We start from the raw sequence: 20,519 nt of genomic DNA on the forward strand, positions 1-20,519 counted from the left end.
TCTTCAGAATGCCAAGTCTGACATTTCAGTTGTTCTAGTGTTATGGAAGATAGCTTGACTTTGTAATATTGCCTTTGGCAAAAAAAAGTAACAAAGCTATATATCCAGGAAGGATATAATTGTCAAAACAGTGTAATAGCAAAAATTAAATAACTCCATGGAGAAGCAAGCCATGCATGCTCTGTAGAGCCCTACAGTTATTAATCCATGTTTTAAAATCTCATTCTTTTAATAGGGTACAAACTGTGACTTTGATCTATTACGTAAGGACCTATTTTATGCAAGTTATGTTATTGCACGTCAGTCTCGATTGTCGGTCATGCACATAGTACAGGAGCTATAATGGGGACATGCCTTAGGCTTGGACTGCACTGGAAACTTAATATTCTCAGTCATAGCATTTTCAAAAGAGATTGGAGGCAAAAAGGGGAGTGAAGTGGAGTGTTTGGTAAATGATTCTGGCACTGCATAAAGAGTTAAGGATGTTGTGTGGAGCTTTGTGAAGTGGGGGAAAGAAATATTTTTACCAGTGTACATTTAGGCTATGTACAGATATCTGCAGTCAAGGAAATAGCTCAGAAAGAATGAACATTTATTGTGCCCTGACAGTGTGCACTATATAAAGAAGCCAGGTAAGAGATGGCTAGAGGCTAAAATTTCCAACTCATCACCAAGTAGGCAAATTGAGTCATTTAGCTTGAAGTAAAACCTTTGTTATGGGTGGGTGACTCCACCAAACTGCCTGATTCTATTACTACCCCTGGTAACCCATTCCAGACACGTACCATTCTCTGCGTAAAAAAAACTTGCCACTCACTTTGCCTTTAAACTTCCCCCCTTTAACCTTAACAGCATGGCTTCTGGTGTTTGACATTTCTACCTGGGGAAAAGATTCTGACTGTCTACCCTACCTATGCCTCTAAAAACCTCTATCAGGTCTCCCCTCAGCCTCAGACGATCTAGGGAGAACAACCCAAGTTTGTCCAACCTTTCCTTGTAGCTCATACCTTTTAATCCAGGAAGCATCCTGGTAAACCTCTTCTGCACCCTCTCCACAGTCTCCCCATCCTTCCTGTAATGGGGCGACCAGAACTGCACGCAATACTCCAAGTGCGGTCTGACTAAAGTTTTATCTAGCTGCAGCATGACTTCCTTACTCTTGTACTCAATGCTCCTACCAATGAAGGCAAGCATTCCATATGCCTCCTTTACCACCTTATCCACGTGCGTAGCCACTTTCAGTGAACTATGGAACTAGATCCCAAGATCCCTCTGTACCTCAATGTTATTAATGGGCCTACCATTAACTGTATACTTTCTCCTTTCATTTGACCTTCCAAAGTGCAACACCTCACACTTGCCTGGATTAAACTCCATCTGCCACTTGTCTGCCCATATCTGTAACTGATCTATATCCTGCTGTATTTTTTGATAGTTCTTTAAACTGTCCACAGCTCCACCAATCTTGGTGTCATCTTCAAACTTGCTAATCCGCTCATCTGCATTTTCATCCAAATCATTTTCATCCAAATCATTTTCATCCAAATCCATATTCACACAAAGATTTGTAATTGATTTATTGCTGGAAACAAGAGATCCCAGCACCGATACTTGCAGAACACCACTGGTCACAAACCTCCAGCCAGAATAACAGCCTTCTACCCCTACTGTCTGTCTTCTATGGGCAAACCAGTTCCAAATCCAAACTTGCAATTCTCCCTGTATCCTGTGCATCTTTGTCTTCTGAATCAACCTACCATGAGGGACCTTATCAAATGCCTTACTGAAGCCCATGTGGATATCATCCAATACCTTACCCTCATCAAGCTCCTTTATCACCTCCTCAGAAAACTTGATCAAGTTTGTAAGGCGTGACCTGCCCTGCACATAGCCATGCTCACTGTCTCTAAGCAGGCCATGCCTTTCCAAGTGCACATAAATCCTATCCCTAAGTATCCTCTCCAATAGCTTCCCTACCACTGACGTGAAGAACACTGGCCTTTAATTACCTGGATTATCCCTGTTTCCTTTCTTGAAAGAAGGCACAACATTTGCTCCTCTCCAGTCCTCTGGGACCTCACCTGTTGTTAGTGAGGACACAAAGATCTTTATCAAAGCCCTAGCAATCTCCTCACTTGCTTCTTTCAATATTCTGGGATATATCTCATCAGGTCCTGGGGATTTATCCACCTTAATGCTTTTCAGAAGACCCAGCACTACCTCCTCCTTAATCTCAAAATGTCCCAGCACATTAGCATGCCCCAATCTGCTTTCATTATCCTCCAAATCCTTCTCCTCGGTAAATACTGACAAAAAGTACCCATTTAGTACCTCAGCCACTTGTTCTGACTCCAAGCACAAATCCCCTATTTTATCCTTGAGTGGACCCACCTTCTCTTTAGTTATCCTCACTTTCTTAATGTAAGTATAAAATGCCCTGGGATTCTCCTTGATCCTGCTCACCAAGGACATTTCATGGCCCCTTTCAGCCTTCCTAATTGTCTGCTTGAGCACTTTCCTGCTACCTTTATATTCTACAAGGGCCCAGTGTGATCTTAGTTTCCTAAACCTAATGTATGTTTCCTTTTTCTTCCTGACTAAATTTAGGATTCCTCGGGTCATCCAAGGTTCCCTTATCTTACCATCCTTGTCCTTGCTCCTTACCAGAACATACTGATCCTGAACTCCGATCAGCTGGTCTTTAAACAATTCCCACATGTCAGACTTGTCTGACAGCAGCTGCTCCCGATCAATGCCCCTGAGCTCCTTTCTTATCGCGTCGTAATTTGCCCTCCCCCAATTTAGTACCTTCCCGCAAGATCCTATTTTATTCTTACTCATAACTATATTAAAACATAACGAGTTGTGGTCACTATTCCCAAAATGTTCACCCACTAGGTCTGTCACCTGGCCTGGCTCATTTCCCAAAACCACGTCCAGTATGTATTCTCCTCTAGTTGAACTCTCCACATACTGTTTCAAGAACCCCTTTTGGATGCACTGAAGAAATCCTGCCCCATCTAAGCTTCTTGTACTGAGGAAATTCCAATCAATAGTGGGGAAGTTAAAGTTCCCCACTATGACAACCCCGTTGTTTCTGCACCTTTCCATAATCTATCCAGAAATCTGTTCCTTCACCTCTTGGAATCCCATCAGTGTAATTGCACCTTTCTTATTTCTGAGCTCCACCCAAATTGCCTTTGTGGATGAGCCCTCCAGTGTGTCCTCTCTGAGTACCTCTATGATATTCTCCCTTATCAGTAGAGCAACCCCTCTACAAATTTTACCGCGCCCCCCCCCCCCCCGCCCATCACATCTAAAACAACAAAACCCAAGAACATTGAGCTGCCAGTCCTGTCCCTCACACAACCAGGACTCTGTAATGGCAACAACATTGTAATTCCATGTACTGATCCAGGCTCTAAGTTCATCCTCCTTGCCCATAATACTCTTGGTGTTGAAATAAACACATTTCAGCCCCTCAGTCCCACCATGTTTATTAGCCTGCCCCTTGCTGTCCTTCCTTTCAGTCTTACTTGTCATACCATCTTTTTCGCCCTCAACCCTACCACCTGTTGCCCTGCTGCTCTGGTTTCCACCCCCCTGCCACTCTAGTTTAAACTCTCCCGAGTAGCACCAGCAAACCTCCCAGCGAGGATATTGGTTCCCCTCCAGTTCAGATGCAAACCATCTTGTTTGTACAGGTTCCACCTGCCCTGGAAGAGAGCCCAATGATCCATAAATCTGAAGCCCTCCCTCCTACACCAGCTCCTTAGCCACGTATTGAACTGCACTGTGTATCTATGTCTCACCTCACTAGCATGTGTCATGGGTAGTAATCCTGAGATTACAACCTTGGAAGTCCTGCTTTTAAACTTTCTACCTAGCTCCCTAAAATCCTTTTGCAGGACATCATCCCAGCTCCTGCCGATGTCATTATGGACCACGATATAATGAGAAACAAAAAAAACTGAAATAAAGGAAGACCTGCAATTATATACCATCTTTCGCAATGTCAGGGCACCTCAAAAATGCTTTAGATACAATGCTGTATCATTGAAGTGTGGTCACTGTTTTGCTATAGTGTGAATATGACAGATATTTAACTAGAATGATATTTTGGAAGCACATATTGAGTTGATGATATTTCTCTGGCTGCCAATTGACAAGGCATATACACATTTCACAATCTCAAACAATATTTCAATAAGTTTCAATAATGCTGATACATGCCATGGAACATAACAGTGTCAGTGAGAGATTCACCGATAAGAGAAGTGCTGCCTAAAACGTCGACACTGGTATTCTGGATGGAATTTTTTGTTTGATATTAAGCAGATGCAGAGATTGTGAAACAGTAAAACACCCAGTGGTGAAGGGCAGCCAGGTAGCACTGACTCAGCACAGTTTATACATCATAAATCTGTAACTAAAATAATAAACAATTTAGAGCCCTAAGTGAATTGGCTCCTCTTCTCCATATCCACCATAAAACCAATCAGACAATTTGCTTTCAGACAACAGTATGCTTCAAAAAGCTGAAAACCATGTTACCTCACACAAAAGGTGAGAACTCATTCCCAAATAATTTTCAGACTGCTGCATCACCCCATTAGCATTCCATAATATGTTTTAACAACTTTGGACTCAGATACCTTGCAACAAAGTCATATATTATTTGTGAAATTATGCAAGCATTTTTTTGATAAACAAGGTATGTGCAATCGCATCCATACCAAAGTTACATTCTGTTTCTTCAAATCAGATTCTGGTCTCAGAAACCTGAGTTCATTTTTTTCCACTGACTGCATCCATCTTATTAATAGATTAACAAAATCCTCATAGAAGGTTGTGATTAATTGAAACTGACTATTGCTAAAGCAACAGCTTGATTATATGGGTTGTTATCTTTATTCATAAGCTGAACACAAATGCAACAAGACAGTAACTGCATCTCCAAAGGAAATTGTGCAGCATTTGAAAAGATTGGGAATGTGAATTAAATGTAAGATGATACAGAAATACAGGTTGAAACTCTCTAGTCCGGCATTCTGTAGTCCAGCAACTCCTATGGGGTGGCATATTTTGAATCTGTAGCACAGATTTAACTAATTAACGAATTCAAACTAAGATCTAGCTAAGAACTAAATTAACTAAGATCTGTACCAATCTCAGCTGACAGAAATCTTAGCCGCTAGCGTTTCCAATTTACAGAAACATGGGGTTACAGACAGTTCTCAGAACTCTTACATGACCCGGGAGTGTCTATACTTATAAAGGACAGTTTTGCTCAGAGGAAGATGACTGGGTGGGCATTTTCTGTGGTCTGGCACAAGGCAGCCCCAAAGAATTTCAACCTGTATGGAAAATAGGAGCAGGAGTAGGCCATTTGGCCCTTTGGGTCTGTTCCACCATTTAACACAATCATGGCTGATCATCTACCTCACCAAACTGTTCCCGCCTTCTCCCTGCATCCATTTTTTGAAAGAAAATGGGTGTTTATATTGCATAATCAGTATCGTGAAATATCACACTGCATGTCAGAAGCAAGGAAATGGTAGTTTTCAATTATATGACACAGTATTGATCCCAAATGAGGCTCAGGAACCAGACAGAATCCAAAGTCTTTGACAAGCTCTTTATGTCACAGGTAGGGTACAAAGTCACTTGGAGCTTTTCACACTGACCCCCCTCCCCCCCAAACCCACCTCACCTCAATCTCAGGGACAGCACTGGTGGGGGGCAAGGGGGACAGGCAATGAAATTCTAGAACATGTTATCATTAAAAGAGGAGTATATATTAGATGTCTTGTTGCAGGATAAATCCCGAGGGGCCGATAATTTTTCAGGCTTCTATAGAACACAGAACATCGACCATGATTCCAACCCAACTAATCCCATCTGCCTGCACTTGGTTCATATCCCTCTATTCCCCATGTCTGTCTAAATGCCTCTTCAATGTTGCTACTGTACCTGTTGTTAGATATGTTAATGTTGCTCTGTACAGAATAGTGTGAGATGATGCCCTTTGGGAGGACTAATAAGGGTAGGACATACGCAATGAATGGTAGAGAATAGAAGGGCAAGGGGGTTATGGTACAAGTTTATAAAACATTGGTTGGGCCATAGCTAGAGGACTGGGTTCTAGTTGCCATATCACAGAAATGATGCAATTTCACTGGAGAGGATGTGGAGGAGATTCACCAAGATATTGCCTGAGATGGAGCCTTTTAGCTATGAAGAGAAACCAGATAGGCTGGGTTTGTCGTTCTTGGAGTGGAGGATACTGAAAGGAACCTGCCATAAGTATAAAAAATTATGGAGGATCATAGATAGGGTGGGTAATAGGAATAGTTTCCCCATAGCAGAAGTATCTAAACCAGAGGGCAAAAGTTTAAGATAAGATTTCTTTATTAGTCACATGTACATCGAAACACACAGTGAAATCCAATTTTTGCGTAGAATGTTCTGGGGGCAGCTCGCAAGTGTCACCACGCTTCCGGCGCCAACATAGCATGCCCACAACTTCCTAACCCATATGTCTTTGGAATGTGGGAGGAAACCAGAGCACCCGGAGGAAATCCACGCAGACACAACAGCGTTACACTAACCACTACGCTAAAAGGGGTAAGAAATTTAGAAGGGATCTGAGGAAGAACCTTTTCACTCAGAAGGTGGTTGGAATCTGAAATGCACTGCCTGGGGGTGGTGGAGGCAGGTACTCTCAGAACACTTAATAAGTATCTAGACAAGTATTTGAATTGTCACGGCATAGTAGTCTACAGATCAAGTGCCCGTAAATTGGATTAGAATAGATAGGTACTTGATGGTTGGCATGGACATGATGGGCTGAAGTACCTGTTTCTGTGCTGGATGACTCTATGATTATGACATGGAATCTGTGTAAATACGCAGTCAGGTTCCCCAAACTGAAGCTTTGCTCATGGGTCTTGTAGGATGCCCACCTCTTTGGTAAGCAATATTCCACATAAAAGGCTAGTGTGCAAGATTAAAGCATATAGGATTGGGGGCAATATACTGGCATTGATTGAAAATTGGTTGACAGACAGGAAGAAAACTACAGGAATAAATGGGTCTTGGCAATAGCAGGCAATGAATAGTGAGTGGAAAACCACTGCAATCTGAGTTTGGGCCCCAACTTGTCAATATAAATATCAATGGTGTGGATGAGGGAACCCAATATGATATTTCTAATTTTACCAATGATATGAAACTGGGTGTAATTATGAGTTGTGACAAAGATGCAAAGAACCATCTAGGTGATTTAGACAATTTGACTGAGTTGGCAAATACATGGTGGATGAAGTATAACATGGATAAATATGAAGTTATCCATTTTGGTAGGGAAAATAGAATGGTAGAATATTAATTAAATGATGATATGTCTCCTTGTACATCAGTCACTGAAAGCAAACGGGCAGGTACAGCAAGCAATTAAGGCGTCAAATGTCAAACACCAGAGGACATGCTTTGAAGGTTGGGGAGGGGGTGGGGGGGGGAGTATAAAGGCAGTATGAGGGGCAAGTTTTTTTTCTGCAGAAAGTGGAAGGTGCCTGGAATATGTTACCAGGGGTAGTAGTGGAAGCAGGCAGTTTGGTGGAGTTTAAGAGGTTTTTAGATAGACACATGAATATGAAGGGAATAGAAGGATATGAATAACACACAGGAGGAAGAGATTTAGTATAAATTGGCATCAAGATCGGTACAACACAATGGGCCGAATGGTCTGTCCACTGCTGTACTGTTCTATGTTCTATGTTGGCTTTCATTGCAGGTGCTTTTGAGTAAATGAGCAAGGATGTGGTGCTAAATTATACATGGCCTTTATGAGACTACACCTGGATTATTGTGTGCAGATTTGGTCTCTACCTAAGGAAAGATAAACATGCATGAGGGGTCATGCAAGAAAGGTTCCCCAGACTTATTCCTAGGATGGTTGGACTGTCATAGCAGAGTGTGGGGTCAACCAGACCTGTATTCATTGGAGTTCAGAAGAATAAGAGGAGATCTCATTGAAACATATAAAATTCTTAAAGGGTTTGATGGGCTGTATGCAGGGAGGATGTTTCTCTGTTCATCCAGCCCATCAAACCCTGTGGGGTCTAAAACCAGGAGCCACAGTCTCAGGATACAGAGCAGGGGGCTGAGATGAGGAGGAATGTCTTCTCTCAGAGGTTGGTAACCCCATAGAATTCTACCACAAAGGGGTTGTGGAGGCAAAAGTCACTGAAAATACTTAAAGAGATAGATTTCGAGACACAAAAGCCATCAGAAGGATGGGAATACTGTAATGAAGTAAATTATCAACCATGATTTTATTGAATGGTGGAGCAAGCTCGAAGGGCTGAATGGTCTACTCCTGCTCTTATTTTCTATGTTTTCTGTGTCTATGGTGCAATGGGATTTGATCACCTTTGAATGTATCATGTTCTCATAATACAATCTCCTCAGATTTTCACAAAAACTATGAAAATCCTAGCAACAATCTGAGGTGTACATTATTACCAAATCCAAGTTTCTCTTGCAATTAGTCAGTGCAGACACAATACCTGCATGGCACCAGATTGACCTGATTAAGATTTGAATTAGGAAATCACAATGAAGGGAAAAGGAGATATTCTGACTCATTTTGTCAGTGTTTTCCATCTACTGGGGCTGCATGCTATTGCTTTAAACTAGGCTCCAACTTAATTTACCCCCACTCTGCTTTCTCGAAGCCCAGGCAAGATTTCACTTATTGTGAAATGTGGTACTAAAATTTCTGCATCTTCAAAGCCAGAAATACAGTAGTTACACAAGATGCTACCATCACCCAAGCAATTTGACCTGCTGACATACGATTTAATCTTGCGGATAGACTCACAAAAGATTAATAATAAGTGACATTATTAAATTTAAATGGATTTTATTCTGTAACATCTGCAAGTTGCCCACTAAGTGATTATGTCAGAATCTTCAGTCCTTGAATGTCAATGCCATTGTATATGAACTGTAGAGATTCTTGGTTACCATTAGTTACCATGACATCCACCACAAACAATGACCATGGAATACATTTTTTTTAAATCATGCAGTAATATATTAATTAAAATTAACAGACATGTTAGCTGGAACTCAATGACTGTTAGCCTACTTTTTTATGTTTACAATTTCAGCAAAAAACCCAAACTTCTCAATCTCCATCATGATTGATAGGCAATTAGATAACACAGAAATCTGAATTTACAGGTTCTAAAAAGCCACTACATTTCGGCAAAAAGCTCCCCCTGTTTTTCTGCAGACTTTGATTATCTTAACACTTGGGGACCAGTATCCTCTGTTTTGTCATCAATCAGTCTGTAACAATATCTTGACACCAGTACTGCCATTTTAGAGGCCAATACTCCACCTTTTGGTCTAACTTAATCATGCACAACTGAACACAGGCAGAACACCAGCAAGAACACCACACCATTGCTATTTAAAAGGATTGTCAACTATTTTCAGGTGAGTTGTTAGCTGATCTATACCAGCTGTTGCTGTGACTTTATGAACGTTCAGGATTTTTTGCAGTTCATTAAAGTTGTTAAAGTTTACAGCGAGTAGTAGAGCAAGTAGTGACAGGCGCTGAAGGATTTACTTATTTCTGGCCTGCTCAAACCAACTATTCCTAGGCATGTGTACTTGATCCAGTTGTGTTTAGACATGAGTGCATTGACAGAAATTCCCTTTTGATGGGAGCACAACTGGGAGAATAACCAGAGGCAACACAAGCAGTGAAAGTTAATAACAGACAGGAAGGAGGAGGGGTAACAGCTGTTAACTTTGCCCTATCTGTTAGGTAGGCAGAGAACAATTCCCCATGAACTTCAGTGAGGCTGAATGTATAAGGATGTCCACTGTAACATTTGTCAATTGCTGTCATCATGGTTTACCTCCCCTTTAAGAGGTTTTGGCTGGGCTTTAAGTAGTGCACGCTAACTTTCAGTGGTGCTTGGTGCTCACAGTTTTGGCACACCCCACCTTGATGAAGAATGCAGCAACAGTAAGGTTAGTGCTGGCTGCACGCAGCAACCATATTCAGTAGTAGGCAGCTCAAAACTACAGGCATCACGATTCCAACAGCTGTTTCCAAGTGTCATGTAATTTAACTGCAATCTTTGGTCAGGTTTTGAACATGCACTTCTCTAACTATGAATAGATTACTGAAGTGCATTACCAGTTTGCTTGGTAATGTTGCTCAGTTTCAAGCTTTAATGTTAATTATCTTTCTATTATTTGCATTAATAGATGAAAATCAATATGGTGGATGAACGTAATTTTGCTGAAGATATCTCTGTGTCATACAAGCTCATAGCAAGAATTTACAGAATAGAAATGACGAATCACATCCGTAATATTGCTCTTTTGCATAACTCACAATGTTTGAAAAAACAGTCATGCCTGTCCACTAACCAAGTGGACTTTTATTGACCAACCCAGTTGGCCAAACAACTGAACAGCTTACTATGCTGCTTTTAGGAAGAAGTTAAGTCTCAACCACAGTGGTACAAAGCTGAAGTAACAAATAGGCCTCGGTGAATCTGTTAGATCATTCAACAATCTGTCAGACTCAAGATTAAACTGGCATTTAAATACCAAAAATTACAAATATTTTCCAGTTCAAAATTGAACAGATATTGCACCCCCTCAATTTTAAAGCTGCTTTGCTCAGGCAGCAGGATGTTCAGGCCATCCCTGGACAATGAACAGCTTCTGTTTTGACAGATGTCCTTAAGTTGATGTCCATAAATTGGAAAATACACAAAAATCTCTTGATATGGTAACCATACCTCCACAGTATTATAATAAATGGTAACAAAACCTGACAAGGAAGGACAATTACTAAAAGTGGAGAGAGAGGAAATTGGTTCTGTTGTTCGTAGGGAGAAATGTATATAAGTTGAACTTCTGAAGACAGTAATATTATGGAAACTCTATCATATGCAGAGATGTTCGTAAGTCGGGTGTTCGTAAACCAGGGAGGATCTAAATAGCACTTTTCAATCATAGAAAATACCACAGCCATTGTTGCTTGATAAATTCATATTGTAGTTGGGAATGCTCTTTGGATTTTATCAAACAATTCAGGGAATACATAAAAAGGTGTCCCCAGAATTTGGTGCAATGCAAGAATGAAGGATGAACCTTTCAAATTAAATCATTTGAAATCAGACCTTATACTATGTATTTAATTGAATATGTGTACAAATTTTATTTTACCATGCCTTCTATATAACCTTCTATTGGTATTGGTGTGCTCTTTAAATTCAGACTTACTTGTAACTGTAGAAACACTGGAAACACAATGGGAGAAACCAATTCCTCACACATTTGCTGGTCTGGGGCAATTATTTACTCAGTATTTTGCAACCGTCCTCAATGTAACATCCACTTCCCTGCACTCAAGTAATGCATAGAATAGTACAAAGGTAGGAGTGATGTATTAAAGAATATATTTTAATATTTGAGTGAAGGCTATAGAATGCTACTTACAAAAATCAGAGAACAAAGATGTTAAATGAAACATTAAATGAAATACATTCCCAACAAATTTCCACCACATACACATGTGAAGCTTTGAGGTATATTTTCCTTTTAAATTGATTCAAGTTAATTACCGATTATAATCAAAGTATGCAATGCAATGATCAATAGAAAACAATGAGTCAACACATATTATTCATTTCTCTGTCACGTTGCATCCTTTACCAATTTACTGAAAAGTTATTAAAATAGTCCCAATACTCTTTAATAGAAAAATTATTAGGGAAGGAATTGTACAGTAAAATCTTAATAGTCTGGCAAACTCTGTGCTTTGTTAGTGCCAGACTGGCAAATTTCTGGACTATGGATTTTACTCCTATTGATATTCCAATGCACTTTTAATTCAATTTTTTCTTAATGTTACACATAATAAAGTTTGAAGTGTACACAGCAACTTGAAAAGGTACATGGAAAACTGCGCTCCAGGGAGTATAAATGGAGTACAGGAACCAACGGTATGTTTATCAAACTAAATAATTCAAGCCATGCAAAGAAATGTAAATAAAGGTGCCTCATGAGATGACTGACAGCAGTGACACCAGAGACTAACCACTGAAGGAGAAGACCCTGAGTCAGGGACTCAGAGGACAACTCACCAAGTCCAGCCACGTCCATCACAAGTGCACAACATCTAAATACAAGAAGTGAGGTTTGGAAGTTGTGAAAATAAACAAGAGTTGTATAACTAAAAATTTGCAAAACCAACGAGATAAGTAATTGTCTGAACTACATAGTGAAATTTTGAGTTGGTTGAACTAATTGCAATTAATAAAAAAGTATAGTTATGAGGCCAAGTCAATGTTGAGTGTATTTTACTGTGTGCTGCATATAATTAACAACAGAAAGATGAAGAGGGAAGTGAGACTAAGGCATAATCTAAGACTTAGCAGCCAGCGAGAATGAATCTCTGAGTGCTAGTAGGGGAATGACTTATTGGGTGGAGATTGAAATTTAGGAATCTAAAGAGAAAGAACAAAGTGACGGTGCAGGGTGGTAACATCGGTCATGATAATCAGAGACCATCAGAAAGGGACAGAGGATGCTGACGTAAAGTTTATCTTCAATTAAAATTATGTCAGGGAAAGATGATGAAAAGGAATAATTGAAGGTTCTTTATCTGAATACACACAAAATGTGTAAATTAGGGGAACTAATGACACAAATGAATATAAGTGAAAATGATCTAACAGTTACCACACAGATGTAGTTGCAAAGTAAGCAAGATTGGGAATTAAATAATGCAGAATATTGAATGTTTGGAAGAGAAACACAAAATGAAAAAGGAGGAGGACCGGCCTCAATAATAAAGTTTAGGATGAAAGCAGTGGAGAGGAAGGATCTGAACTCAAAAACGATCAAGAAGTAGAGTCAATTTGAGCAGAGCTGCGTGGCCAGATTCTGCTCTAACTCCATCTACAAGTTTGCAGATGATACCGCCGTAGTGGGCCATATTTCAAATAATGATGAGTCAGAGTACAGGAAGGAGATAGAGAGTTTAGTAACATGGTGTCATGCCAACAACCATTCCCTCAGTGTCAGCAAAACAAAAGAGAAGGGGGGACAGTGCACATGCTCCTGTCTACATCAAAGGTGCTGAGGTCGAGAGTGTTGAGAGCTTCAAGTTCCAAGGAATCAACATCACCAATAGCCTATCCTGGTTCAACCACGTAGACGCCATGGCCAAGAAAGCTCACCAGCGCCTCTACTTCCTCAGCAGGCTAAAGAAATTTGGCATGTCCACTTTGACACTCACCAATTTTTATCGATGCACCATAGAAAGCATCCTATCTGGATGCATCACAGCTTGGTATGACAACTGCTCTGCCCATAACTGCAAGAAACTGCAAAGGGTTGTGGACGCAGCTCAGCACATCACGGAAACCAGCCTTCCCTCTATGGACTCTGGCTATGTTTTCTCGTTGCCTCGGTAAAGCAGCCAGGATAATCAAAGACCCCACCCACCCTGGACATTCTCTCTTCTCCCCTCTCCCATTGGAGAGAAGATACAAAAGCCTGAAAGCATGTACCACCAGGCTCAAGGACAGCTGCTATCCTGCTGTTATAAGGCTATTGAACGGTTCCCTAGTACGATAAAATGGACCCTTGACCTCACAATCTACCTTGCACCTTATTGTCTACCTGCACTGCACTTTCTCCATGGCTGTTATACTTTATTCTGTATTGTTTTACCTTGTACTACCTCAATGCACTGTGTAATGAATTGATCTATATGAACAGTATGCAAGACAAGTTTTTCACTGTACCTCGGTACAAGTGACAATGATAAACCAATACCAATACCAGAGCTAAGGAACAGCAAGGGCCAGAAAACAATGGTGGCAGTTATATGTAGGTCTCCGAATAGTAGTGGTAATGCAGGGCATAGTTTAAGTCTAAAATTGGAAGATTAGGAATAATATACAGGTTATAGAGTCATACAGCATGGAGACAGGCCCTTCAGTTGACTCATCCATGCCATAGGGATAAGTGCTGGGGCCCCAGCTGTTCACAATCTATATCAATGATATGGTTGAAGGATCAAAAGCAATATATCCCGTATGCTTATGATATAACACTGGCTGCCAGTGTGGGATGTGAAGTGGATCCAGAAAGGTTTTGGGGGATATAGACAGGCTAGGTGAAGGGGTGATGAGATGGCCAAAACAATAAAATGTGGAAAAATCTGAGATCATCCACTTTGGTAGAAAAACAGAAAAGTGGAGTATTCTTTTTAAATGGTGGGAGACCAAAAGGTGTTGGTCTTCAGAGGGATTTGGGTGTTCTTGTACATGGATTACTTGAAGCGAACATGAAGCTACAGCAAGTGATTAAGAAACTCTTTATTACAAGAACACAAGAACAAAATAGTCTTACTACAATTATACAGGGCTTTGTGAAAATGCAATATGATGTACATTCTGGCTTCCCTCTGAACATACAAATAAACCAATTAAAAACAAAGTAGGTCACCCATCCTTCAAGTCTGCTCCACCATTTAAAAAGGTCATGGCTCTTGTGACTAACTTCAACTCTGCATTTCCTGCCTATCCTGTATAACCTTCCCACCCCATCTGCCTTGCTTATTAAGAATCTATCTACCTCTGCTTTAAAAATATTCAAAGACTCTGCTTCCTCTGTCCTTTGAGAAACACAGCTACAGAGCTCCACAGACTCAACTTCCTGTGAGAAAAACATTCACCTCATCTCTCTCTGAAATGGATGACCCTTATTTTTCAACATGACTCTGTGTTCTAGATTCTCCCACAAGTGGAAATGTCCTCTCTGCATCCACTCCGTTAAGACTCCTCAGGACCTTATATGTTTCAAATAAAGTAACTTTCACTCTTAGTCATAGACTTGGTCATAGAGTCATACAACGCAGAAATACACCTTTTGATTCATCAAGCCCACACTGACCATCAGGCACCTATGTAGACTAATCCCGTTTTTTAATCTCACCACATTCCCACCAACTCTTCCCAGATCCTACCATTCACCCAGAACACAGGGGCAATTTATAATGGCTAATTAACCTACCATCTTTGAGATGTGTGAGGAAATCAGAACACCTGGGGGGATGCCCATGTTGTCACAGAGAAAATGTGCGAACTCCACATAGACAGCACCCAAGCTCAGGATTGAACTGGATCAAGCTGGATCTGTGAGGCAGTAGCTTTACAAGCTGTGTCACTGTGCTGCCTCAGCTCTAGTGGATACAAGCCTAGCCTGTCCAATGCCTCCCCACTTATTCCAGGTGTTGGTCGAGTAAACCATAGAACCATAGAACAATACAGCACAATACAGGCCCTTCGGCCCACCATGTTGTGCCGACCTTCAAACCACTCCTAAGACTATCTAACCCCTTCCTCCCATATATCCCTTTATCTTAAATTCCTCCATATGCTTATCTAACAATCTCTTGAACTTGACCAATGTATCAGCCTCCACCACCACCCCCGGCAGAGCATTCCATGCACCAACCACTCTCTGGGTGAAAAACCTCCCTCTGACGTCTCCCTTGAAATTCCCACCCATTACCTTAAAGCCATGCCCAGTACTGTGCACGATGCTTCAGACATGGTCTCATCAACGGAAGCATAAGCTTTCTACCTTCATATTAAATTCCCCTAGCAATAAACAATAACATTCTGTTTGGTTCCTTAATTACTGGCAGTACATACAAACTAGTTTTTTGTTTGTAAATCATGAACCAGGACACCAAGATCCCTTTGCAACTCATGGTCCTGCAGTCTCTCACCTTTTAGACATAAGTTTCTTTTTTCTTTCTCCTACCAAAATGGACAAGTTAACATATTCCCACATTAATATACTCCATTTGCTAGATCCTTGGCCACTCACTTAACCTATGTCCTTTGGTAACTGTCTTGTATCCTCTTTACAATTTACTTTCCTACCTATCTTTATGTCATCATTAAATTTAGTAAACATAGCTTTGGCCTCTTCATCCAAGTCACTTCTATAAACTGTAAAAAGGTGAGGTCTCAGAATGACTCCCTGTGTCACCACACTCATTACATCATGCCAATCAATAAAACTCATTTATGTTTACTTTCTGTTTCCTGTTAGCCAACCAATCTTCTACCTACGTTAATATGTTGCCTCATATCAAATCTCCCCAATTTCCTTTGATGCAATACCTTATCAAAAGCCTTCTTTGAATCTATGTTCAGTGTATGCACTGGTTCACTTCATTCACAGAGCATTTTATTTCTTCAAAGAACTTCAATAAATTGGTCAGGCATGCTTTCCCTTTCACAAATCTATATTGACTTTGCCTGATTTTCTCGAAGTTTTCTTAATACTGTCTCTTTAGCAATATCTTCAAACAGGCCTAGTGTTTCCAGCTTTCTGTAACTCCCTTTTTGAATAAAGGAGTTCCATTTGTTATTTTCCAATCTAAAGGAAACTTTCTTGAGTCAAGGGAATTTTGAAAAATTAAAACTAATGCATTAACTATCTTGCAAGCTAGCCACTTCTTTTAAGACTATAAGATGAAGTCCATTAGGAGCTGGACACTTGCCCCAAGAAGTTTCTCAATAGCACTTCTCTGGAGATTATAATTTTCCTGAGTTCCTATCTCCTAATTTTCAATTTACAACTATTTCTGGGATGTTACTTATATCCTCTATTACGAAGACTAATGTTTAATTCATCTCCTTCGTTTCCATTAATAATTCTTCACACTCACTTCTATAAGACAAGCACTCACTTTGTTAACTTTTTTCCATTTTAAATATCTGTAGAAACTCTCATCATCCATTTTTACATTTCCAGCTAGCTTTGTCTCATACTCTAATTTCCATTCCTTATAATCTTTTAGTCATTCTTTGCTGCTTTACATTTGTCCCATCTTCTGGCCTGTCACTTGTCTTTGTGCAAGTATATGCTTTGAAACTATCTTTTACATTTTTGGTTAAAGATGTAGGGTTCTCCAACAGGAAATTTCCCTTCCAATTGGAATGCATTTATTCCATGTATTCTGAAAGATCCCCTTAAATTGTTTGTGACTGCATCTGGATTGACCAATCTCTCAGCCTAATTTGCCACTTCACTAAAGAAGGTTCACCAGATTGATTCTTCTGCTGGGGGAGGGTTCAGGAGATTGTTCTTTGAGGAAGAATAAAGCAGATTGGGTCTATAATGTCTGGAGTTTCGAAGAATGAGAGATCTCACTGAAACGTACAAAATTCTTACGGAGCTCAACAGGCTAAATGAAGAGATGATGTTTCCTTTGGCTGAGGCTAGGGATTACTATCTCAGTACTAGGTATTAGCCATTCAGAAATGTGATAAAAAGAACTTTCTTAACCATGAGAATGGTGAATTTTTGGAATGTTCTCCCATGAGGTCTGTGACACTCAGTTTCAGAGTATATTCAAGATAAAGATAAATGGATACTCGGATACTGAGGGAATCAAAGTGGCATCACAGTGGAAGATCAACTGTGGTCTTACTGAATGGGCACAAGGTGCTGAATGGCCTACTTCTGTTCCTGTTTCTTATATTGTTATGACTATCCTTATATATCCTATGTTCATGTAAAGACAAATAAAAGATGAATTACCTTTGTACTGACAGTACATTCAGGACTTTCTGAGCAAGTGTACTGAATACTCCGAAGTCACTGACTGCCAACTTGGCCATCAATACATTTCTGGTGGAGTATGAACATTCAAGTCACATACAGAAATTTGTCAGCCTTCCACACTAGTTTTTCACTCAAAAATACAGGGAAGATATTTCCCAAGAATGAAATTTTATTTTGATTTCCCTCACACTAATGTCCTGTTCAAGTATGGTGTTAGGTTGTATGATTTTAAGCTGCTTATTTCTTCCAGCTATTTTTCACAAAGACATCAAGCTAGACTTGGATTAGTGATAAAACAGAAAAAAGATGGTGATTGCTCTGCTATATTCTTTCCCTTTTCCCTTGCATTTGCTTAAATATAGAAACTTCATACACTTTTGAAGAAAAATAATCCTCAGGCGCTCTTTGCTTTTCAAACAAACAAACTTGAAATCATTATCAAATGTTGGTTATTTCATGCATCTCATACTATCTTGTTCAATTTCCTTTGCTGACAATATCTGACACATCTGATCACTTATTAGCAATAAACTTCACAAAGTAAGAATCCCTCAACTAACTCTGAAAATCAGCAAAAGTAAGGAGACTGTACTCACAAATGCATCCAACTTAAATAATCAGAGACAGCATTCTGGTTTGAAAGTCAAAAATCATAACTTTTTACTTGATAAACTACTTCATCTTATTCCAATAATGCTAAACATTAGTGGATTTGTTATCAAAACTTTTCTGCTGAAAAAGTATCAAATAAATGCAATTTTAAAATCAAGGAAATTAAATTCTGTTACAAAGGCCTTTTTGTCTGATTAGAAAAGAAGCACTTCTGTGCTTGAGAGCATAATAATAAAAGTTTTGAATATTTTTCACCTACCGAAAACAACCCCATTCCTAGCGAAGAATTTAGCGTACAGCCTTTACCTTTTTGGGTCTTGGAGGGCAAGAATCTTGCCGGGGGAAAAAAGTTTTGGTTGTCTACCAAAAGAACACGCATCTGCCTCCACGGGAAAAAAGCATGGAATCACTCAACACTTGATTCTTGATATAAATCCCAAACGGACAATATGCCATAATGATTTTTGTTTTTGCTTTGCTCCTTACAAGTGTTGCTGAATCGTCCGCTTGTCAAATTCACAAGAAAGCAACAGATTACTATGTGCTGGAAATATGGGGACAGGCTCTCCCCAGTAACTGCACTTACTTACACACACTCCACCACCCAAAAATGCTCTCTCTCTGCTTCTCTCTGACTGTCCCACTCTTCGCCTACTCTGGCTGAAGTGCTTTTTCTTAAAAAAAAGTTTCCAAAATGCACGCTGACAGACTTTTAAGAAGGTTAGGGCCTTGTATCACATGGAGGAAGCCACACAGAGTCGTCAGGGACTCCCTGAGTAATCACAAAAAGAGACGCAGGGGGGACAATGCACTTTCTTGATAAATGCCATTCCTAAGCACCTCACACCATCACCCCTGGAGCCTTGAACAATGCTGCTTTGATGCTGACACAAACTCCCCCTTGGTCACTGAAGGTTTTTCTCAGTACTGGGGTTAGCTCAATACAAGACAACTCTTACAAAAGAGCTTGCATTCACATTCAACCTACTGTACTCAAGTTCTCACATCCTTTTCTCGGATGATTAGTTATGATTAAGATTTTTTTAAAATAAACAAAATAATTTAAATCAAATCAGAATAGCTGCAACTAAAAAGTTTTTATTCCTCCTTGGTGATGTAATTTTTGTCTCTTTTGCACCTCTTCTCCAAGACCCCCGAAGAAAAAAGGATCCTCTGATCAAGGTTGATTAATGTGTGAATTAAGTCCACCTCATTTCATGCAATAGTTCTTTCAACCCCTTTGCCACTTCCGTGCAATTATTTGCCCTCCTGTCTGAAGCTCAATGCAGGAAGCCTCCTCTACCCCAAAGTTGTACTAATTTTTTTGTTGCTCAGGATAGAGACTTGCCAGAAGTATTCTTTGAAACATTTGTTGTCATCTCTCTGCCTGAATACAGAGCCTGTAACTCACTGCTAGAGCAGGGAGATCCTGCCAAACTCACACCAGGAAGCAGGAAGCCTCGTACCAGTTCTGTTTTCACTGCTGGTCAGTGATGATAAAACAGGACCACACAAAAAGCTTTCAAGATCATCTCTGGAACACAGAGCATTAATAACGGGGCAAAAAACAAAGTGCTGGAGGAACTCAGCAAGTCAGGCAGCATCTGTGAAGGTAAGGGGATGGTTGACATTTTGGGTCTCGAACGTCGACTATCCCTCTGGCTCCACAAATGCTGCTCGACCAGCTGAGTTTCTCCAGCAGTTTGCTTCTTGGTCCAGATTACAGCATCTGCAGTCTCTTGTGTCTCCGTTAATAAAGGGGGAGAGATTAAAAAACAATGACAAGCCTACTTTTTTGCCATTTGTTTGGGTTCAATACAAGATAGAACATTGCCAATTTGACCCACCTTGACTTTAAGAAAAGTAAACAAGTCTATCTCATTTCATCTGATGATGCAATAGTTCTTAATGTGAAAATGGGTCAATTTCTCTAAATTTCACCAACCCCTCTGTCCCTTTCCTCCCACAACCCACTTTTTTCCTCCTGATCCAACTAGCCCCCACTACTCTATCTCTTTCCCCTCCCCCACTCCATCTGCCCATCACCCACACACTCCTCCCACTGGTTACCCTCCCCACCTCCCTTCCTTTATTCTCTGGTCCACTGTCCTCTCCTATCAGATCTTTGTCAATTCTACCTACGTCATTCTCACTCTCCTCCCTCCCTCACCTGCCAATCACCCACCCCCCACCTGGATCCACCTATCACCTGC

General features: G+C 40.3%; 1 protein-coding gene across 10 annotated transcripts in view; it reads right to left on the bottom strand.

Moving 5' to 3' along the window:
- Window positions 1-20,519, bottom strand: part of slc6a9 (solute carrier family 6 member 9) — a 211,145-nt gene that overhangs the window by 82,700 nt on the left and 107,926 nt on the right. The window contains exon 1 of one of the 10 annotated variants that reach the window (XM_052013134.1): window positions 18,897-18,936. The exons of 6 other annotated variants lie outside the window; for them this stretch is intronic. Coding sequence is in view for 1 of the 4 variants with exons in the window: in XM_052013125.1 (XP_051869085.1) it covers window positions 18,566-18,685 (120 nt within the window). In the remaining 3 variants the exon portion in view is untranslated. 3 more of the 10 variants (XM_052013133.1, XM_052013132.1, XM_052013125.1) reach the window with 3 other exon arrangements.

The sequence above is a fragment of the Pristis pectinata genome, chromosome 3 (genome assembly GCF_009764475.1).
Source record: "Pristis pectinata isolate sPriPec2 chromosome 3, sPriPec2.1.pri, whole genome shotgun sequence".
Lineage (NCBI taxonomy): Eukaryota > Metazoa > Chordata > Chondrichthyes > Rhinopristiformes > Pristidae > Pristis > Pristis pectinata.